The sequence below is a fragment of the Bos indicus x Bos taurus genome, chromosome 22 (assembly GCF_003369695.1).
Source record: "Bos indicus x Bos taurus breed Angus x Brahman F1 hybrid chromosome 22, Bos_hybrid_MaternalHap_v2.0, whole genome shotgun sequence".
Lineage (NCBI taxonomy): Eukaryota > Metazoa > Chordata > Mammalia > Artiodactyla > Bovidae > Bos > Bos indicus x Bos taurus.
The window spans coordinates 46,343,665-46,366,600 of record NC_040097.1 but is presented as its reverse complement, the minus strand read 5'-3'; the positions used below and the strand labels follow the sequence as shown (position 1 = coordinate 46,366,600).

Below are 22,936 nucleotides of genomic sequence, written 5' to 3'. Positions count from 1 at the left end.
CATAGATCTGTGTTAGGGGTTTTCTGAGAAACAGAACCAACAGGATATTTTTATTATATTATATATGTTTATATATCATATTCTAAGGAATTGGCTTATGCAATTATGGAAGCTGACATGTCCCAAGATATATAGTTGGCAAGCTGGAGACCCAGGAGAGGCAGTGGTGTAATTCCAGTCCAGAGATTAGCAGGCTCAGTGGCTCAGACGGTAAAGAATCTGCCTGTAATGCAGGAGACCCAGGTTCGATCCCTGGGTTAGGGAGATCCCCTGGTGAGGGGAATGGCAACCCACTCCAGTATTCTTGCGTGGAGAATTCCATGGACAAAGGAGCCTGGTCGGCTACAGTCCGTGGGGTCACAAAAAGTCAGATATGACTGAGCAACGAACACTAACAGCCTAGAAAGAGCCAGTGTTTCAGTTTGAGTCCAAAGGTAGGAAAAAGCTGATGTCAGCTGGAGGGCAGTCAGGCAGGAGGAATTCTGTCTTACCCTAGGGAGAGTCAGCCTTTTTGTTCTATTCAGACCTTGCTATGGATTAGATGAGGCCCTCCCACATCATGGAGGGGGAATCTGCTCTACTCAGTCTACCGATTTAAATCTTAATCTTATCCAAAAACACCCTCACAGAAACAACCCAGAGTAATGTTCGGCCAAATATCTGGGTACCCCACGGCTCAGTTTAGTTGACAATTAGCCATCACAGATCCTAACAAAGGCTGACACTTACTGGGTAGTTGCTCTGTGCCTGGCAGGCTTCCAGGCACTGCTCTGGAAACTCACTTTGTTCTCAGCACAACCCTGCCGGGCAGGGACTGATATCCCCCTCATCTTTAAGGAGGTGCAGAGTGGGGAGGCCTGTCCTCTCCTGTAAACCAGGCATCCTTGGGGTCTGGACCCAACAGTGTTGCTTTCTGACCTTATTTAACCTCCTTCATTGTGTGTTTTTCTCTTCTATTAAGTTCATTTAAGTAGAGTTTTAATGATAAAAATTACACATGCAAATAGTAAAACTCAAAAGTGTACCAAAGCATAGTGAATGTGAGTAGCAATCACCCTTCCGTCTGTACAGTTTAACCATTAAAAAATCGTTCCAGTAAGTTTTTATGCAACTAATTCTTTTTTTCTGAAAATACACTAACGGGACCATGCTGTATACCCAAATCTGCATTTTAAAAATTAATAATATTATGATTGCTTCATTGCAGTACATAGGATGTTGCCTTATGCTTTGAAATGGCTTCATAGTTGCTCGTTGTTTGGTTGTATCATTATCATCTTCCATTTATTTATGTTCTCAGACATATGGGGTTTTTTTTTGTAACAAACATTGTGCAGTTCCTCCTTTATTAACCAGGTTAATAGGTAATGAATCCTTCTAAATACATCATCTTAGAAATAACAATGGAATGCCTTATTGTAATGTAAAGGAGAAACTAAAGTAAAATAATGGAGCCTGAGTTCTGGTTGTAGTTTCACAAACCTGGCCTCCTTAGAGTATGCAGTGAGCAGGCAGGCGCTGCCCCTGTGGATAGGGTTGCAGTTAACCATACTGGCCTCTCAGCGGCCAAGAATGAGCCACTGTTTTTGTCAGTCCCCTCTTGACAGTTGCTTTGTTCCCAGTGTTTGCTTTTTAACAGTGCTCCAAGGAACAACATTCTTGCATGTATGTCTTTTGGGTCACTTATTTCACATGTCTGTGGGCTAATAATTTAGGATTTGCTGTGCATCGCAGCACAGCCCTCCAAAGAGCCTGCACCTATTAAGTGCCCAGCGTCCATGTGGGGAGGCAGGGGTCTTTGGGTTTAATCGACCATTTTCATCATGGTTAATCAGATAGTCATACAAAATGGTATTTCATCTTATTTTGTTTCTTCTTAATTATGAATGAGTCTGTTCCTCCTTTCTCTTTTGTCTCATTTTCTGCAAACAGCCTGCTTTTTGTCTTTGCTCATTTTTCTAGTGGGTTGTTGGCCTTTAAGAGGTATTCTGGAGATTCTGTTGTGTGTACAGAGGGTAGGGTGGTGTGCCAGGGTGAGATTCTTTTGTATTTCAGAAGAGGAAAAAATGTCTTGAAAATAGTTACACAAATTACTGTTTAACTATGACTATGTCCATAATTCACAGAAGTACAGGGTGCTTAGAGATTATGTAAAGGGGATTTCTGAAGTAGCATTTCTAAGAAGGCTCCTGTAGGAAAGCCACATTTAGGCAGAAATCTGAAGGCTGTGTAGGTGTCGGCAGAGAGGGAGAGAGGGAAGGAGCAATCCACACGTTGGATAGCGTGAGCAAAGGCCCTGGGGTGGGAAGGTGCTCTGATAATAGTAGCTAACACCGACAGAGTGCCTACTGTGTGCTTCTCACGGTCCTCAATGCGTGAGCAAAGGCCCTGGGGGGGAAGGTGCTCTGATAATAGTAGCTAACACCGACAGAGTGCCTACTGTGTGCTTCTCACGGTCCTCAATGCATGAGCAAAGGCCATGAGGGGGAAGGTGCTCTGATAATAGTAGCTAACACCGACAGAGTGCCTACTGTGTGCTTCTCACGGTCCTCAATGCATGAGCAAAGGCCGTGAGGGGGAAGGTGCTCTGATAATAGTAGCTAGCACCGACAGAGTGCTTGCTGTGTGCCTCACACGGTCCTCAATGCCTCTTGTGTCTAACTTTGTTTAATTCTCTTGTATTAGTCATCTGTCACTGTGTAACAAACTTCCCCAAAGCTTGCCCCATGGAAAGCAGTCTGGTGGTTCCTCAGGTTCAACATAGTAGCTGCTGTATGACGTAACGGTTTTTCTCCAAGTTATGTACCCAAGAGAAATGAAAACATAAGTCCACACAAAACTTTATATGTGTGTTCCAAGCAGCATTATTCACAGTAGCCAGAAAGGAGACCCAAATGTCTATCAGTTGATGATTGGATAAACAAAATGCAGTATATTCATACCATGGGGTAGGATTCAGGGATGAAAAGGGGTGAGGTACTGATATGTGCTATATAGCATGGATAGCACTTGGAAGCAGCATGCGAGGTAAAAGAAGCCAGACATGAAGGGTCTCATATGCAGAACAGGGAATGCCACAGAGACTGGGGTCAGTGGGCTCTCTGGTGCCAGATGGTGCTCTTGGAGAACTTTCATTTTCAGTTTTCTTTTTCTACCCCCTTTTCTTCTTCTCTTCCTCTCCCCACTTCATCCCCTTCCCTCCTCCATCTCTTTTCCCTCCCACCCCTCTTCTCTCTTCCTTGCCACCTGTTTCTCCTCCCTTCTCCTCCTCTCCCTTCCCAGTTCTTCCCATCCTCCACTTCATAAAAACAAACACAGTTCTTTTTTTTCCCCCTTTGTAGAAAGTTTTTGCAACCAAGATAGATCTAGGTTGGCCAAGACTCAAGACCTCTTAGGTAGAGACAACAGGTTACAGGCCATGCTGGGTTAATGTTCTTTGGTGTTTTCCAGCATGTGGAGGGGGTGAAGTTGGCCTGTTGTAAAGCTGGCCCCTTTTCCTATTGTGTCTGGGTAACATGTTTCCTGTGATGATGAAGGGCTTTGGACTGCTCATTGGGAAACACCGGGATTTAGCTAGAAACACCTTGGAGGTGAGAGGATGGAGCGGAGAGGGCCTCCGTTCACCCTGCCTGCAGTGCCCGTGCAGGACCTCTTCTGAATTCTTGTGCTATGCTGTGTTGTGCTTAGTCGCTCGGTTGTATCTGACTCTGCGATCCCATGGACTGCAGGCCGCGAGGCTCCTCTATCCTTGGGGATTCTCCAAGCAAGAATACTGGAGTGGGTTGCCATGCCCTCCACCAGGGCATCTTCCCAACCCAGGGACCAAACCCAGGTCTCCTGCATTGCAGGTGGATTCTTTACCATCTGAGTCACCAGGGAAGCCCAGGAATACTGGAGTGGGTAGTCTATCTCTTCCCCAGGGGATCTTCCTGACCCAGGAATCGAACCAGGGTCTGCTGCATTTCAGGAGGATTCTTTACCAGCTAAGCTACCAAGGAACCCCTCTGAATTCTTGTATGGAGGTAAATTGGGCAGAGAGGGGAATGGAGTGAAGAAGAGGCCTGCAGGCCAGGAGTTCTGGGCGTCTTCAGGAGGGAACGACCAACCTCTGGGAGAGGAGGAAAGAGAGAGGACCAACCAGCTCCTGCGCTGGGCACCTGGAAGCTGTGCAGAGGCTGTGTTACCCTAGTTCACTGTCCAGGGAGAGGCTGTTTCAGACCCTATCCAGCCCATCTCACTTCTGTCCCTGGTGCCCGAAGGCCTCTGTGGATACCATGCTGGAGGGGGACATGGGGTGGTGAGCCTGGGAGCCCACGGTGTTCTAGGGCTCTCTGTCTGCCCAGCGTGCTTGTAATTCCTCCACCCGGCCCGCCCAGCCCAGCTGCATGGCAGAGTAAGGTGGACCATTTGTTTTTGTGCAGAATTGGGTTTTGTCCTGTGGATGCCACGAACTTACCACAGAAGGAGGAAGGGCTGTGAGAATAAAGCTGATGGGCAAAGGCACTGGAGGTAATGTGGTAGAGGAGTCAAAGAGTGGAGGGCTTGAGAGCTGGGAGGACCGGCGTGTGATCCAGGAGGGGGATGGTCCAGGAGTGGAGAGCGGGGAGTTGGATGGTGTCTGACTGGGAGGTGATGGGCACGATGGGGAAGGTGACTGCGGACCTGATGCCACGGGCTGGACAGTAGACAAGTGAGCACACGCCAGGCATAGTGTGAGTCGCAAATGAGCAAGGACTTTGAAAAGCAGATGGAAGGAAATGAACTAGTGTGGCTAGAGGAGCCAGAGGATGCCCACACAAAGCCCAGGCCCCCAGAGAGTCTGCTCAGGGTGAGACTCAAATGGTCCTCTTCCAGGCGGTTTTCAGCCCTAGCTGGATTTTGATCTGTGTGGTGGACCATGCACCTGGCTCATGTTCTTGTCGGGAGAGAAGGAAGGTCTTGCAGATTAATGGTTAGAAAGATGATAAGGAGGCAAAGCCAGTGGGTAGGAGGACCCTGACTTCCCTTCTCTTTTGGTAGAAATTCTGTTCTCACGCCCAGTCCAACATGTTAGATTTCAGTGAATCTGATAAATATTACTCTATTTTTTTTTTCTGTATTGAAAAAAACCTCACAAGAGACAACTCAGGTTGTCATAACTTCAGGTTTGAATTCCATTGCTCAAAGCTTTTTCACTTCTATTTAAGTAGGGGTTTGTGGTGAGTAGAAGTGGGAAGGGTCAAGTCTAGGTTTGAAGAAGCCTGCAAGTATTCTGATCTCTCCTTCCTTTGTCTGGGACCTGAGAGAGGGTGCAGGCCTGCCCGGGTGCGGATGCAGCTCCACCTAGTGGGTCAGGGAAGCACTAGCAGCAGGAGTGGCAGCCTTAATCTGGAGACCAGCCACCTGCAGCAGTCCAGGGTTTGCACCTTTTGAAAGGGTTTGGAAAAAAGAGGAGTTAATTGTCTCGAGAGTCTGGCAGATAGGGACGGCAACTTTAGATGTGTAGAACAGAAGAAATCCTCCCCTATCCCTTCTTCTGCCTTAGTCTGTCCCACCTGTATTCTCTTCCCATCTGCTCTTTGCTAGAGTTAGTTCCAGAAGTCATTTTTTGTACAAGAGGGTATTATGAAAGCCAAGTATGGCCACATCTTTCTTGCTTAGACTACTTGTTAGGAGATCTTGATGGTGATGGAATTTCAGGCCTATGCAGTAAACTTCATCCTCCTAGTTATCAGTGGCCGTACTTTACACGATTTTAAATTGGGTATGTATTAGTCAGGTTTTGCTGTAGAAATGCTGGGTAACAAACAACTCCCAATTCTACAGTGGCTACTGCAACACTTATTCCTTGCTCCTGGTCTTAAGTTTCCACGCCTGGGCTTCAGTTCAGGTTTGTTCCACGTGTCTGGCCCTAGGGCGGCAGCTGTCTAGGGCCACATTCTTCTCCTGGCAGAGGACAGGAGCTCAAGGGGACGAATATAACCACACAGGGATATTCAGAGCCTCTGATTGAATATGCAGTAAGTGATGTCCACTCACATTCCACTGGCCAAGGGAAGTTCCATGGCCCAGCTCAAGGTCACAGAGTTGGGAAATGATACTCCGTTCACAATGAGCCACAGCAAGGGTGGGAAGTGAGGGAAGATCAGCCTGGATTTTAGAAGATCCTCAGGTAGCTGGAGTGGCCTTGAATGGCAGAGGCATGTAGGTGGTCTTCAGGAAAACCCCAAGGTATCAGTGACCTTTAGGCCCTTGGCGTAGTCTCTTAGCTCTGCTGGGCTAGGGAACTGGGTGGGTGTGGGTGGGGGAAGGCTGTAGACCCCAGTGGCCTAGAGCCAGGGGTTGGCACACTTCTCCCTAAAGAGCCAGAGAGTAAATGTTTCAGGTTTGTTGGTTCTGTGGTCTTTGTTGTTGTAGTTGACAGCAGCCACAGACAGTACCTTAAGGAATGGGTGTAGCTCTGTTCCAGTGGAATTTTTATTTATGAAATCAGACAGGGGACTGAATTTTCAGTGGACCATGGTTTGGTAGACTCCTGGTCGACACCTTCATGCCCTGATCTATATCAGGATGTCAACTTAACAAGAGAGAAATATCCCTTTTTAGTTGAGAAGCCAAATAAATAAATTCAAAGGGCTTCTGGTGGGTCTAGTAATACCCCACCCACTCAGCATTGTTAAGCCACGAACAGTTGGTCCATATGGTTGGATTCTCCAGGCAGCCAGAGCTTATTGTTTTTAAGCATGAGCTCTTATTTCACTTGACCCGTTTTCAGTAGAAATGGCTAGAAGGGTATTAGAAATTCCTTGGGCTTTGCTAGAATGGTGGGAAAGGTGATTAACCTTTTAGGTAGAGTCAGATGCATCTTTTATGAACACTGTTTGGTAGAAGATTTGGAGATGTGTCCAAAGATGGTAGATGTGCCTAGTGCCCTTTATAAACATTCTTTGTGGTTACATTTTTTGTGTGTGAGTAACCGCTTCATTGAGATAGAATTCACATACCATATAATTCACCCATTTATAGCATATAATTTGATGGTTTTTAGTATGTTCACAGGGTTGTGCAGTCATCACCACAGTCAATTTTGGAACATTTTCATCGCCCTAAAAAGACACTCCATGCCCTATAGCTGTCACCCACCAATGCACTCACATGTCCCCCAGTGGGACTGCATTTTTAATGAGCTTTCAGGAAGTCACTTCTTGGTTTCTGCTGTCCTTGTTTTTCTTTGCTCATCCCTGGCCTTGGAGAGCAGAACAAGATATCTTCTTGAGCAGTCATCTGTGCTATTCAAGTGCACACTTAACAGAAACTTTAACTGCTCATGGTACTTGTGTATCATACCAACGTCACCTGATAAGATAACTTAAAATTTTTTCCTTTATTATATTTATCAAAGCTTTATATTTCTTTATTTGTATTCTGCTTTGTAAAAAGTTATCTTCTGTAATTTTCTATTAATGCATTTTGAATTTATGTTTGTGTTGGTTTGAAACCTGGTTCAAGTAACATGGAATTGTTTCATGCTTAGGTTTTATTGTTTTGTCTATTTGCTTATTATCAGGCTGTAGTGAACTGTTTAGGGATGAGTTTGAAGTCTTTTAATATCCACATGATCTCATGTGGTGTTTTGAAAAACTAACCATTGTTCATTTATAAACAGAATTTCCTGTTCAGGAAGTTAATTTAGATTAACAATAAAACAGTTGACTGCATTGAATGGTAGAGGCACTGTAGGTATTTTGGGATCACAAAATTTTGTTCTATTAATAAAGTCTCTGTGATCTGGCACATAATTCTTTATCTCAAAGTTTATCACCTATGCTAACTGACTTCCATTGTCCCCTGGTAAAGGGCTGACTTTGGGAAGGAGAAGAGAGACAGAAGGCCTGGGCTGTGAACTCTGGCAGCTGCTCAGGGTGAGGGTCTGAGAGAGTCTTAACTATAAATACCAAGTTTGTAAACATATTTGGAAATCAGAAAGCAAATGTAAGTGTAAAGAGTTAATTTGAAAACAGGAAATTGGATCTGAACCCCTAGATTAGAGCAACAAAACCCGAGGTAGGAGCAAGAATAGTGAGATGAAGTATAAGCAAATTATTCTGTTTTTTGCTATGGATAATGAGAGAAATACAGATTTATCTCTTAGTATTAATAATTTAATGGAAACTACCTTCATCAATAAGGCTTAGGCTTTGCTGCAGAGAACAGTGCCTTCACGTCACAGGATATCTTTTTCTTTCATATAAAAGAAGTTCAGAGGGAGGCTCTGCAGTGCTGGTATAACCCTTCTGTCCTCAAAGGTCCAGGCTTCTCCGGTCCTTCAGTTCCACCACACTCATGCTTTTTGTCCTCAAAGGCAGCTCATGTTCTCAGAAGGCTACTGAAGTTCCAGCTGTCATGTCCAAATTCCAGGCTCTAGAAAGGCAGCCTTTAGAAAAGCCTCACCACACGACTGCTTAAATCTCAGTGACCAGAACTTAACATTCTTGGTCACCTTGCTATAAGGGAGGCTAAGAAATGAGTCTTCCCAGGTCTTTGATACTAAGGAAAGCAGAGAGTGTGGGTAGCTGGGAAACCACTGGCATCATAAGATGTCATATTTTAGCGACAAAATGTGGACCTTTCAAATCAGTGTTTCCTTCTCGTTCACATCATGACCCCCCACAAGAAAATGATACTGTTTGCATAGCTCAAAGGGTGAATGGTGATGGTAACTCAGAGTTGGAGGCCACCCTGCACATTGCTTGGCACCCTCTATTTCCAACACTTGAAGAAAATTCTGCCCTAAATCATTACCAAAAAAAAAAAATCTGGCAGCACATAGTCTATAAAACAAAAGACAGATAACTAATGAAACCTCAAGAGAGCAGAACCACCAGGAGGCAGGACAAAAGTAAGATCAGTCATGTCTGACGTGCTCCTGTTTAAAGACAACGTCTCTGAATGGGTCACAAGTAAAGCTTTAGTGATGTTCTCTGTCTCAGGAAGTTTCAAAGCAAAGTACTCCAGGGAGTGAAAGTTGGGAAGAGGAGGACAATTTAGAGAAAAGAGAGTTATACAGAGGAATTATTTAATCAGTGAGACCAGAGGATCAGAGGCAGCACGGGTGTGGCTGTGGCCACTGGGTCCAGACTCTGTGTTAGAAAGCCAGGTCTAATACTTACTGTGTGATGTAGGTTCAGTTATTTAACCTCTCTGTGCCTTAGGTTTCCCCTTCTGGAAAATGGGGATGATAATAATTTCTACTCTTAGGGCTTTTAGGAGGTTTAAATGCATCAGTGGAAATAAATACTTGAAGATGGTAGCATCTGTAAATATTTGCCATTATTATTGCTTCTGTTTGTTATCATTATAAAAAGTACAGCTTGATACGTTATAAAAAGTGTGTATGTGTTAGTCACTCAATTGTGTCTGACTCTTTGCAACCCCGTAGACTGTAGTCTGCCAGGCTCCTCTGTCCGTGGAATTCTCCAGGCAAGAATACTGGAGTGGGTAGCCATTCTCTTCTCCAGAGGATCTTCTCAACCCAGAAACTGAACCTGCATTTCCTATGTTGCAGGCAGATTCTTTACCATCTGATCCACCAAGGAAGCAGCTCCTTCAAACCCAATAAAATCCAGGTGGTTCAAAGATAGAATGTTAAGAATGAAGCCATAAAAGTGCTGGAAGTAAATTTTGCTGGTTAAATTAATAATCTTGAGATGGGGAAGGCCATCCTAAGCATGACACAAAGACTTAAGATTATAAAGAAAATGATCAAGGGGGAGAGTAAGTGGTACAGACTTCTAGTTGCAAAACAAATGAGTCACAGTATGAGATGTACGATGTGGGCAGTATAGTAAATAATTATGTAGTCTCTTTGGTTGGTTACAGATTCTAACTAGATCTATCCTGGTGATTATTTTGAAATATATAGAAATATTGAATTACTATGTTGTGTAACAGGAACTAACATAGTGTCATAGTTCAGTTATTTTTCAAAAACAAAGGCATAGAACAAGAGATCAGATTTGTGGTTATTAAAGGGGTCAAGGGAGGGGGGAGCTGGATGAAGGCTGTTAAAACTGCCTTCCAGTTATAAGATAAATAAGTACTGTACTTATTTATGTACAACATGAATGATGTGTATAAATACATAAATGTTGTACAACATGATGAATTAACCCTGCTGCATGTATGGACGTGAGTCTGAGTGAACTCCAGGAGTTGGTGATGGACTGGGAGGCCTGGTGTGCTGCAATTCATGGGGTCATAGAGTCGGACACGACTGAGCGACTGAACTGAACTGAACTGATATTATATATGGAAGTTGTTAAGAGAGCAAGTCCTAAGAGTTTTTATCACATGGAAACAGTTTTTCTCTTTCTTTAATTTTTTGTCAATGTGAGATGATGAGCGTTCACTAAACTTATTGTGGTCATCATTTCAGTGGTATATGTAGGTCAGATCAAGGTCAGATCAATATGCTGTACACTTTAAATACATACAGTGCTGTAAGTCAATTATATCTCAGTAACCCTGGTGGAAAAAAAAACTTGACTACCTGAAAATTAAACTTTATATAGGCATTCTTGCTGTAACACAGTAATACTTGCTTCTGAACAACTTACTGTTCTGCAAAATTGGACACTAAAAATAACAGGAGTTATGCAACTTTGTAGCTGGAACACTAATGAAAGCCATACATTGGGAGATAACAATAGTAGGGTGGTCATCTTTTTATTTGGAGAAGGCAATGGCACCCCACTCCAGTACTCTTGCCTGGAAAATCCCATGGACGGAGGAGTCTGGAAGGCTGCAGTCCATGGGGTCGCTGAGGGTTGGACACGACTGAGTGACTTCACTTTCACTTTTCACTCTCATGCATTGGAGAAGGAAATGGCAACCCACTCCAGTGTTCTTGCCTGGAGAATCCCAGGGATGGGGGAGCCTGGTGGGCTGCCGTCTATGGGGTCGCACAGAGTCGGACACGACTGAAGCGACTTAGCAGCAGCATCTTTTAATTTAAAAAAAAAAAAAAAAGGAATGCGCTCCCTGGCAGTTCAGTGGTTAGGACTTTGTGATTTCACTGCAGGGGATGCAGGTTTGATTCCTGTTTGGGGAACTAAGATCCCACATGCCGTGTACCCAAAAAAAAAAAAAGAGTGAAATACACATAACATGAAGTTTACCATTTTAGCCATCAGTAAGTGTACAGTTCTTTGGTGTTAGGTGCATTCACTTTGTTGCACACATATCACCTCCATAAATTACCTCAACTTTATCATCTTCTGCAAATGAAACTGTACCCATTAAACACCCATTCCCTGTTCCCCTCTCTCTCCATCCCCTGCCAATCACCCTACTACAGTCTGTCTCTATGAATCTGAATCTAATAGCCTCCTCTAACAGGATTCATAGAGTTTCAGCTCTTTTGTGACTGGCTTACTTTGGTTGGCATATAATCCGTACTTTAATATATGTCAGAATTTTCTTCTTTTTTTAAGGCTGAATAATATCCCAATGTTATTGCAGCTCCACATTTTGTTACCTGTTTATCCACTGGTGGACACTTGGGTTGCTTCTACTTTTTGGCTGTTATAGTAATGCCTCTGTGAACGTGGTGTACAAATATCTGGTCAAGTCCCTGCTTTCGCTTCTTTTGGGTATATACCCAGAAATGGAACTGCTGGATCATAAGGTAATTTGATCCAGTTTCTCTGGTAGCTCAGGTGGTAAAGTATCTGCCTGCAATTCAGGAGACCTGGGTTCAATCCCTGGGTCAGGAAGACCCCCTGGAGAAGGAAATGGCAACCCACTCCAGTGTTCTTGCCTGGAAAATTCCATGGGTAGAGGAGCCTGGTGGGCTACAGTCATGGGGTCCCAAAGAGTTGAACACGACTGAGCAACTAACACACACGTGGTAATTTTGTTTAACTTTTCAAAGAACCTGGCTATGCATGTTTTTAGCTTTATCAGATATGTACTATAAACATGCTTATGTATTTTGCATTCCAGATTTTTTGGATTCCTCTCTTATATTTAATCCCATGTGGGAGGTTACTGGTTTGAGGGTCATGACAGAATTTTGCTTCTCCAAACATGCTGTCAAACTGTTTACTCCAAGTGTTGTTCCAATTTCCACCAGCTCCATCTGTCTAAATACTAATTCAGCTGTGAGCACATTAATTACAATCACAATGACACTGGCTATTTTCATGTAAAAAATTTTCCTCTGATGATTTAATAATTGTATGTAATATATACACTTTTAAGAGGAAATATCTAGAAAATTGGAATACCAAAGTGTTTTGTTTTTTTTTTAATTTCTTAATATGTGCTCAGTCACTCAGTTGTGTTCGACTCTGCGGCCCCGTGGACTGTAGCCTGCCAGGCTCCTCTGTCCATGGAAATTTTCCAGGCACAAATACTGGAGTAGTTGCCATTTCCTGCTCCAGGGAATCTTCCCAACCCAGGGACCGAACCTGTGTCTCTTGGGTCTTCTGCATTGACAGCAGAGTGCCACCTGGGAAACCTAGTTAAAACAAATTCAAATGAATAGTAATCCACCCCACCCCCCACCCCTTCCCATTTTTTGAGCATTTCCTTGGAGGTTTATCTCTTAAAATTAATTTTTTCTTTTAAGATAAAATTTCTGTGCAGTTCTAGCTTTATGTCTTTGTGTTAGAATTAGTCTAACCTGGGATGTGCTATCGTCTGTTTTTGTGGGTTTTTATGCCAAGCCTGTTGGAGTCACTATTTCTGCAGAACACTGCAGTTAGTTTTGACATCCTGGGGCCTCCATAGCAGGGTCCTTCTGGCTTCGCTCTGTCCCGCCTCTTCCTGCCCTCTGCTTGCACAGCGCTCTGGCGTGCCTGAGTGGACGGGGCCATGTTCAGTTGCACAAGGTGGCACTTTAACCTCGCATCAGAGACCCTGCCTGTCAAGGTGGCCGCCGGGCGGCTCAGCCATCTCTGCTTGTGCTCCTGTCCCAGGAGCTGGTGTCCTGTGTGATCAAGCAACAGCTCAGAACCTAACACCCCATCTGCATGGAATTGAACCGGGGTCATTGTCTGTCCTTTTTCTCAGAAAGAGCTGCTTCTGGGGGCAGGTAAGGCCATGGCCCTTCCAGTGTCAAGTTTTGTTTCTGTCTCCAAATCCTAGTTTCTTTGGCCGTTTCTTTCTGCTCCTGTGCGGGTGTCTCAGCTTGTCCTTCCCCACTCCTGGAGACCGAGGTTACTGCCCACAGTGAGGCAGCAAGGATGAGAAGAGAAGTCTGGCGCTTGTCCCCGTCCCTGTGGGGCTGGAATGTGAGCAGGGTATGTGTCAGGAGGTGAGCTCAGGATGGGGGCCCAGGAGAGGATCGGGGGTCCTGGCGTCCAGTCCCAATACCGCTCAGCATGAGACCTCGCCCAGTTTGCCGCACTTCGGCAGGGCCTCAGTGTCCCCTTCTGTAAGCAGAAAAGATGGGAGCGGCTGGATCAGCTCCGGGGTGGAGTCTGTGTCTGGTGAAAGCAGGGAGAGGGCAGGTGTGTGGGAGGGGCTGGGGCGGGGGAAGGACCTTGCCCTTTTGGACTGTATGAATGTTTAGCCACATTTATCTGGTTTTTTTTTTTTTTTTGTAAAGAAAGCAAATTTAGTTAATTATAATCACAAGGGACTGTCAACCCTCAAATGTTGATGGGCAAGACCCCCTTGAAGGACTTGCTGTAGAAGCCAGCTCCTGGGTCCCAGCCTTGTAGCTCCTGGCGCAGGAGGTCTGAGGTGGAGCCACAGAAGCATCTACGGAGCCCAGTACAGAAGCGCAGGGTGTGCAGTGCGCTGCTGCCTGCCCCAGGGCACCAGCACCCCGGGCTCAGTTCTCGGGAGAGTCCCCCAGTTCTGCTGAAATGCCCACAAATAAGTGAAGGCAGGAGAAATGCTCTTGTGCAAGTTCCTTCCCTAGAGGATCCTCTCAGGGGGCCACAGAGAGCGGCAGTGAGTCGTGTGTGGATTAGAGTTGGAGGGACCGGGTGATGCCGTGTGCAGTGGGCTCAGCCCCTTCCTAGCCCCTTGAATTCCTCTTATAACCTTCGGACCCTGGTTTCCTGGTTTGCAAATGTGTTCCTGATCTTCACCCTGCACTGCCCGCTGGTTTCTGAGAGTAAGTGAAATGTAGGAATAGATACCAGCGGTTTGCATCGTTCAGCAAAATGTTTACTGAGCCCTTGCTGGTTACCAGGCAGGGTTCTGGGTCAACAGTGGAGCATGTCAGCCTCCGGGATGGCTCATGGTGTGGGGGCCATGCACACAGGGTCTCGCGTCTGTTAACAGGCAGCTCTAGGATGTTCAGCTGCCTCCTCAGCCTCCCTGTGTGCAGCATCCTCTTCTATTAAATGAAGTGATTGAGCCAGTAATTTTTAGTTCTAAAGGTCCCTCTGTAGTTAGTGAAACCACATCTTTCATGGCATTCTAGGGAGTAATTACTAACACTGAGTTCCTTAGGTAAGGCTCTAAACTATGAAACCCCACGATAGAGAAGAACTTTCCAGAAGGATATATGACAGGTACCAGTTGCAAAGTGTCACATGTGTCTCCAACACCAGTATGGCCTGTGTGTGAGTCTCTGAGCCCACGCCCTTTATTCCCAATAACTCAAGGAAAAGGCTTTGTTTCCAAGTCTGTACAGAATGACTTGTGAGCGGCTCATAGGCCAGCGGTCTTGGGAAAACTTTAGAACATGGCTCTGGGTTTGCTGTCACTGCCAAGGTTCATGGGTGATGAGAGGGGCTTACTGCCCCTTCCAGAACCTCCTCAAGCGCAAACTGGGGTCATGTTCTTTGACTGTCACCTTTGGTGTAGCCTAGAACTTTCTCCCGAGGCCCGTACCGAGGCACCAGGATGGAAAGTCCCAACATGCAAACTGCAGGCACTCACACATGTCTGATCTGACTCTCAGGTATTTTACAGAATTCTAAACCATCGTGCCACATTTGATAATCAGGGCATCTCATGTGAAAAAACAGATCCCTGGCCTCTCAGAAGAAATTGGCATTTCCAGGTGCTAAGAGGCCTCCTCTGTGGAGGAGGGATGCGCTGGGTGTGGTGGCCCAGAGACTTTTTGGGTAGAAAGACAGCTTTTGTGCAACCTGATGCCTTTGTTCTACAGATGGAGGGACAAAGACCAGATAAACCACGAGGTGACTTTTGGGTGTCATGGCGCAGTTGGGGACAGGGCCGTGGCTGGGAGCCTGGTTTCCACACTCTTGGAGCAGCGCCTGGGCCCCGGACCTCCGGTGCGGCCAGCAGGTGGCAGCCGTGGCCCTGCTGGCCAGCCTGCCTCGGGTCCTGGCTTTCCTCCTTCCTCCCATCCTGTGCCCTTCTGTTCCTCTCTTGTTTTGATTTTGCCAGACATTTCTCTGGCCAGGCCTTTCCTCTTTGTCCAGCACTGTGCTCTCTGCCCCATTTTATCCTTGCCTTTCCCCCACACCGCTGTTTTCTTTAGGCTCTCTGGAGCCTGGGGGAGTGTTCAGGAGGCTGTCTTCCACTTCCTTGCAGCTCTCTGTTCTCCTGGCCCCAGCGCCCTCTGCTCCAGGGTGTGGGCAGAATGCCCAGAAATCCCCCTGGACCTTCCCTTCCCCTCGCATTTGGGGCAGCCACCACTCAGAGTCTATAACTGTGTCCTTTTAGACATGCTGACTTTTTCTGAGGCCAGAGATCTGTATTTTTACATGAGATTCTCTGATTTTTTATATTTTTTAATATAAAATTAGTATTTTTAATATACTATAGTATATAGTATTTTTAATATATATAGTATATATATATATTAGTATATAGTAATTTTAATATAAATTAGTATTTTTTAAATACTAATTTAGAGCCACAGGCTCTGCTGTAAAATGTCGGCATCGTCTGGGGTCCCTAGTAGGTTTCATGAACCTGGCATGTGACCCATGGTGATGGGTTGCTAAGTTGTGTCTGATTCTTTGAGACCCCGTGAACTGTAGCCCACCAGGCTCCTCTGTCCATGGGATTTTCCACGCAAGGATACTGGAGTGGGTTGCCATTTCCTCATCCAGGGGATCTTCCCAACCCAGGGATCAAACCCATGTCTTCTGCATCTCCAGCATTGGCAGGCGGATTTGTTGCCATGAGCCACCAGGGAAGCTTTGCATCAGTGCAAATGCTTAGAAGGAAGTGCCTCCTTCTAGCCCCTCTCTGGGGTTATGGATCTAACCCAAGGCAGTTGTAGAGTGGACACAGCTGAACCGGTAGCCCCTGCCATCAGGACCCTCTCCCACCTCCCACAGCCCTCATCCTTGGACAGGAGGATCCACTTCAAACCTTATGGAGAAACCTAGGAAGGGTGATAGTTCTGAAGAGGTGAAAAGCACTCTCACGTTCTGCTCCCAGAAAAAGAGTTAGTCGCTCAGTCGGGTCTGACTCTTTAGGACCCCTTGGAGTGTAACCCACCAGGCAGGTGGTACTCTAAGAATGGTGGACGTTAGATCAGATCAGCGTTTGCTGAGTGCTTGAGGGGACATTTGTTCCCCCATGGGACTTTACTCCTTGCTGATTAAGACCTTGGGTGATACAGAGTGAGCTTAAAAAGACCTTGGCACTACAGGGCTCTACCTCCCCCGTGCTGAAGGCTAGACTTGCCACCCATTGCTGGTTCTTCCTCCCTTTGTCCCACGATTGATCCAGCACTTCCTGAGTACTTCCTGTTGCCGAACTCGATGCTGAGGGCTGGATTGGATGTTAAGGGAGTAATTCAGAGCTCCTCCTGAGGGCCTCAGTGATAGTAGAGGAGAGACTTAGAAAATGTGTGTAACATTGTCCTGAAATAATCTAAATACATAGCCAGAGGCGAGAGGTCAAGGGAAGCCTGATATGAGGTGACATTTGAGTGATATTTTAGGATGGAGTTTGCTGGCAGGGAAGGGCCTTCCAGATAGCTAGAGCAGCTGGTGTCAAAACCAATATTTGTGTAAAAATGTGTTTGGAGAATGGCGAAAAGTTAATGTGGCTTCACAAGGGATATTGGAGAAGTGGCATTAATAAGGTAGATGTGTGTTTCTTTCTCTCTTGAAAATCCAAATGGAGGATGGCCCAGGAGTGCTCCCTGCCAGCTTGTCCCTGGCACCCAGGGTTGCTCTGGTAACCCCCTAGGTGCTGCCTTTACTTTCACAGTTGAAGGTGACTCCAGTACCAGACCCATCTCTGCATTTGGACAGTTGGATAGGGTCTGACTTGGAAGTGCTGTTTGCATCCTGTTAACCAGGCATATAGACAGACCTTACTGCAAGGAAAGCTGGAAAATGTAGTTTTTAGCTGTGTGGCTGTGTGCCCGTCCATACCTTGGAGGTTACATTCCTACAAGAAAGAAGCAGAAATTTGATACTGGGAAGGAGTCAGTAGACTCTGCCCTAGGAAGGTACGGGCTGAATCATGAAGTACTTTGTAGGGAGTGGGGAGGTTTTTAAAGCAGAGCAATACTGTGATTTAAAAAGTGTCTTTCATGGGACTTCCCTGTCAGTCCAGTAGTCAAGAGTCCACACTTCCAATGCAGGGGGCGCAGGTTCGATCCCTGGTCAGGAAGCTAGATCCCACATGCCACACGACATGGCCAAAAAAAAAAAAAATGTGTCTGTTTCAGATGGGGCCAGCAAGCACAGGGCTCCTGTGACTGATGAGGGGAAGGATGTTGAGGGTGAGTCCACCTGACTGCCTGGATAAACCTGGCCTTTGGATGGTTTGACCAGCTGAGGGTCAGTGGATGCCAGGCTGCTGTTGCTGAAGATCTTCTGGAATCCATAGATGGACCTGTCAGGGTCTGGGTTCAATCAGGAAGTGGATGTCCTTCATCTGAGACTTCCCCAGGACTGCATATTGTAGCTTCTTTTTTTAATCATTTATTTTTAATTGGAGTATAATTGCTTTACAATGTTGTGTTAGTTTCTGCTCTACAACAACGTGAATCAGACATGTGTAGATGTTTATCCCCTCCCTGCTGAGTGTCCCTCCCACCCTTCTTATAGCTGGTTAACAGTGTGGTTGGAGCTGTGGAGAAATGAGGACTGTAGAGAGCTTGATGTTTCCTTTCCTCCAGGTGGGGCCAGCAGTGCCCTTTCACACACTGACCTTTAGTAAGCACCACGGGGCTTCCTCCTGGGGCTTCCCTGGTAGCTCAGTGGTAAAGAATCTGCCTTCAGTTCAGGAGATGCGGGTTCAATCCCTAGGCCGGGAAGATCCCCTGGAGGAGGAAATGGCAACCCGCTCCAGTATCCTTGCCTGAAAAATCCCATGGACAGAGGAGCCTGGTGGGCTGCAACCCAAAGGGTCTTGAAGAACTGTGCACGACTGAGTGACTAAGCACACACACACACACCAGCACCAAGAGAGAGGGCGGGTCTGTTGACAAGCTGCTTCAGTTCCTGGCTCTCCTTCCTGCACTCTGGATGGGAAAATCATCCTGACACTTCGCTGATTTGTCAGTGTGTCGAGCTGAACATCTCTACTTAACATGCTTGTGAAATCTTTACCTGTTTAGAACAAAAACTTCCTGTTGAGAAGAGCCTGGGAATCCTCCAGCATTTGTAGCGCACCTGCTGGGAGAGGGGAGGCAGATGGAAGAGGGAAGGATATAGTTTACAGTCAGATGGCCGAGGCTTCTCACACACGATCTGCTGCTTATTTAACTGTGTGACCTTGACCTACAAGGTACTCCACAGCGTCTGTGAATCTGCTTTCTCACATATAAGTCAGAGCAAATATTAGCTACGTCTCAGGTTGCTGGGAGGATGCACTGAAGGCTCCTGGCTGGGTGCTTGGCACTGTGAAAGCATTCCTGGGGAATTCTCGAAGGCTCTCATGTTTACACAACCTGAGGCCTCAGATGTGTCTTCTCCACGTGGCAGAGGTGGTGTCGCCCTTCTTGGGAGGTTCTTGGGGCACCTGGCCCTGCACCCAAGGTCACAGAGATCTCCCTGGGTGGTCTTTATCATCCCTTCCGAATTCTCTGGGCCTGCCGGGCAGCTATGAGACTTCCTGAAGTTTATATGGCAAGTCGCATTACGGAAAAGTCAAATATACAGAATGTTTTTCAAAAGGCTTTTTGGCACAGCCTCACCTTTGATACTTTATCTCCTGGTCATCATATGCTTTAAGGAAAACGATACCTCCTGGGCATGAGGACCCACACTGTAAATATGTTGACCTTCAGCCCTGAGAATGTGGAAGGACAGGGGAGTCTCAGGGTCCGAGCAGCTGCCAGGGTGCTCACAAGTGACCCGGTATTCTTAGAAGGGATTTTATTTTTATTTCTTGTTGGAGTCCGTTGCCTTGCCCACCACCAAGTGGCAGTGACACCATAAGATTCTAGCCCCTTGTGTGGGGACATCGTGCAGGAATGTGTTGGTACCCTGCCCATCCTCCTGCAGCCAGGCTGGCTCAACATTTGTGCAGCAGGTCTGTGTTTAGTCAAGAGCTGCCGTCGGTCAGGCATCAGCCCTCCTTGGCCCTGAATGCCCTCAACTAGATGGTGGTCATTTTATGGCTCTGAGGCCTCCCCTGGAGATGAGGTTGGTGGGAACTTACTCCCCACTTGATTGCAAGATGGGCAAGTAGTTCCTTAGTTAGGAGCCCATCTGGAGCTTTTACAGGGGGTTTTGTCACTAGTGGGAGATGGTAAAGAAATATGAGACATCTGCCTTGAGGGTGGGCTGTTGTCTGTGGCCAAGGAGAAGGGAAGGAACATCACTCAGTTCTCCGCAGACCTTTGCAGGGTGGCGGAGCAGCTCCGGCCTGGTGGGGGCTGGCTGAAATGCCAAGTGTGCTAGCCGTGACATTTCCCACATGAGGCAGAGAATCCAGAGCATTCACGTGTTCCCTCTCCAGTCCCCAGAGCTCCAAGTAAAATTCGAAATGTCTTCACTTTCCACTTATAACTCTTTCCTCAGCACTTGAAACACCATGCGGACTTTTTGGGTCATAATGTCCTTCTACAGTGAAGCTTTGCATGTTGACTTAAGTAACAAGGGGTAAGCATGGGATGGTGGGAGATTTGAGGGGCTAGCAAGTGCCTTCCATGGGCTCCTGCCCAAGAAGGGGTGAAGTTGCCCACTGAACACTCTTGTTTACCTACGATTCTATGCCTTTTTTCTTGGTCTGCTGCATGGCCTTCCTGTTAAACAAGAAGATGCTATGTCTATGGTGTAGCCTTTCTTCTGGGCACAGGTGTCCACATTCTCCCTGAGGAAGACAGATTAATTCAGCCTGGTGAGCTCAAAACACCATGCTGTCGAGAAGAGGTGGTATTCAAACTGTGCCTTGACGGAGGGGTACCTATTGGTTTAGTGGCTGGAATCCCCATGAGAATATAAGAATCACAGAGGCAAGGGTGTGACTCTTGTGTTTATGTCGTGTCTCCTGTGACTGTGGGACTCAGGATATAGTTGGATGATGATGGATGGATGGAAGGAAGGAAATGTCGGAGGATAAACAGGTGAATGAATGAATTAAATGAAGGCCAAAGTCCTACCTGTGTAGGGACATGGCTTGAATGGTAAAATAGTGGCAGGAAGGAATCTGGCATATTGCTGAACTTATAACTGGTTTGACCTAAGTGTAGGGTGATTGAGAGAGAATGGCCAGAGAAGGTTGGGAAGAAAGCCCAAATGATGAAGGCGCAAGAATTTTGGCTTTACTTCACAGAAAGTGGGCAGCTAACCAGCGGGAGCTATTTCAGGTAGGTCTGGCAACAAACATGCCTAACTCTAAGTTTCAAGAGTAGAATTTAAATTGGAAAAAGATCTCTGACATGGCCCGATCTGGCCTCTCTGTGCTGCACGTAAGTAGCCCAAGACTCTGGCTACAAGTGCCAGGGTTAGGTCACTGCGGCAGCAAGGCCATGACCAGGTCCTGGCTCTCATCTGTCCTTCTTCTTCCCTCCAGACGTGTGCAACAGCACCGACCTTCCGGAAGTCGAGATCATCAGCCTCCTGGAGGAGCAGCTGCCCCATTACAAGCTAAGAGCCGACACCATCTACGGTTATGACCACGACGACTGGCTTCACACCCCTCTCATTTCTCCAGATGTCAACATTGACCTCACGACCGAGCAGATTGAGGAGACGCTGAAGTACTTCCGTGAGTGATTCCCCTTTCTTGGAATGCCCTGTCCTCCCTGCTTAGCCACGGGCACACATGTGTGCGTGTCCTGGCTACTGTGTCTTCTAGCCTGCTGTATGTGCAAAGTTCTTGCAGAAATGTGGCTGTGGGGTTTAGCCCCATAAAAGGCCTCACTTGACGTTGAGTCTTCTGGAGAGAAATGTTGGAGTAGTGGGAACAAGTATGAGTTTTCATTTGAACCAACTTTCTCTTAACCATGCAGAAGATTAGAAGATGCTCCCATTTCCCTCCTTACCAGAAGTACCATGTGAGTCCTTAGCAGCTTGTATTGGGGAGGAGCTTATCTGCATTTAAAACCCAAAGTATTGGAAACCTCAAGACTGCTCAGTGTTTATAAGACATAACACGACACGCCAAGGCTGCTGATTTGTGCGTGGAAGTCCACTCAGCTGGTTAGTCTGGAGAGGCAAGATGTTGCTGCAACAGCAGACTGGTCCTGCTGTGGGCTACAGAGCTGACGCCTGGTAGGGTGAGCAGTATACTAGGTGGGACTTTTTCAGTGTGTTTGTGATGACAAGGGCGTGAAACCTGATTTTGCAGACTTGAAAAATATACGATAATTTAAAAAATTCACACCAATGATATTTTTTTTCTTTTTAAACTGACGTATAGTTGATTTACAACATACCAGTAATATTTCTGATGTTCATTCAGAACATCAAAAGAGGTAGTTTTGATGTAATTTTTCTCTTTAGAAATTCATGGCAGCTTTGTAAGATTGGTGAGACCAGTTCTCTTTTGTTTTGACACTCTTGACTTAAAATTCAAGTTGATTTGAACCTAGTCTAAAGTAGTGTGACATTATTTACGTATCCATGTATCATCATATCACGTTTTTTAAAAAAAAAAATACAACAATCCTGTTTCTACTTAGTAATAACTAGCTTATTGTGCATCTGTAAAGTTTTCTATAATTATTTTCTCTAATACAAACCAATTTCCAAAATTCTTGAAAATGTGAAATCATTAATAATTAACAAGTGAGAGCTCGTAAGTTTCTCCTTTAGCATGTATCTGGGCTTTTTTCACGTTTTATCTATTGGATATTAATAAGAAAGGAATTTTGTTTAAATTGGCCTGTGTTGTAATACTTAGTATAAATCCTGCAGTCTCATTGTGAGCACTGCAGATAATCATATTCGATAGGAGTAAAAATAGAATGATCTACACCAGGGCAGTATGAAGTACATTAGAGTTGCACTAATGTCCAAGTTGATGCTTTAGAACTTCTAGTATATCTTGCAGCCTAGAGGAGGCCCGTTACAAGTGACTTTTGTTTACTCATGGTACAGGTACACCCAAGGAGATGTGGTATTGTGGAAAACCGGGTCCTGGGTGACCTCTCAGGGAGGTTTTGTATTTGTTTGCTTCAGACTGCTTCACAGTAGAATTATTTTTCTAGAAATCCCTGCCTGTTACTTACTCTTCTTTAACAGACTCTCCTATGATTTTATAGGATCCTGCTTGGCCATTTTTGCTGAGGGAGGCTCCTAGGTCCCTCACATACACACTGATTAATCACTTACAATCACAGTGTGATTGGAACACCACCCAAGGGTAACACTTCACTGTTGTCAGAGACCTTTCATAGGAATGGCCTCTTCTCATCCCTGTAAAATGTCTATAGTTTGTTTGGGCCAGGCTGATTTTATTACCAAGGAAATTCAGGTGTGAAGTCTCATTGTATTTATTCAATAGCACTGATCTATAGCTTCTAAAATTCTTTTCAGTAGACTTGAACAGACGTTGTGACTTGTTATTATTTGTTTTACTTCTAGTGATATATGTAAAGGAGAGA

The 22,936-nt window shown here is 45.8% G+C and overlaps 1 protein-coding gene across 6 annotated transcripts in view; it reads left to right on the top strand.

The window, feature by feature from the left end:
* The window catches only part of TRAK1 (trafficking kinesin protein 1), a 100,982-nt gene that overhangs the window by 6,409 nt on the left and 71,637 nt on the right, over window positions 1–22,936 (top strand). For 5 of the 6 annotated variants that reach the window (XM_027523151.1, XM_027523144.1, XM_027523145.1 and 2 more), the window contains exon 2: window positions 20,902–21,096. Coding sequence is in view for 4 of the 6 variants with exons in the window: in XM_027523144.1 (XP_027378945.1) it covers window positions 20,902–21,096 (195 nt within the window). In the remaining 2 variants the exon portion in view is untranslated. Of the gene's footprint in view, window positions 1–12,867; window positions 13,076–20,901; window positions 21,097–22,936 lie in introns of those variants that run through there. The other variant, XM_027523149.1, reaches the window with a different exon arrangement.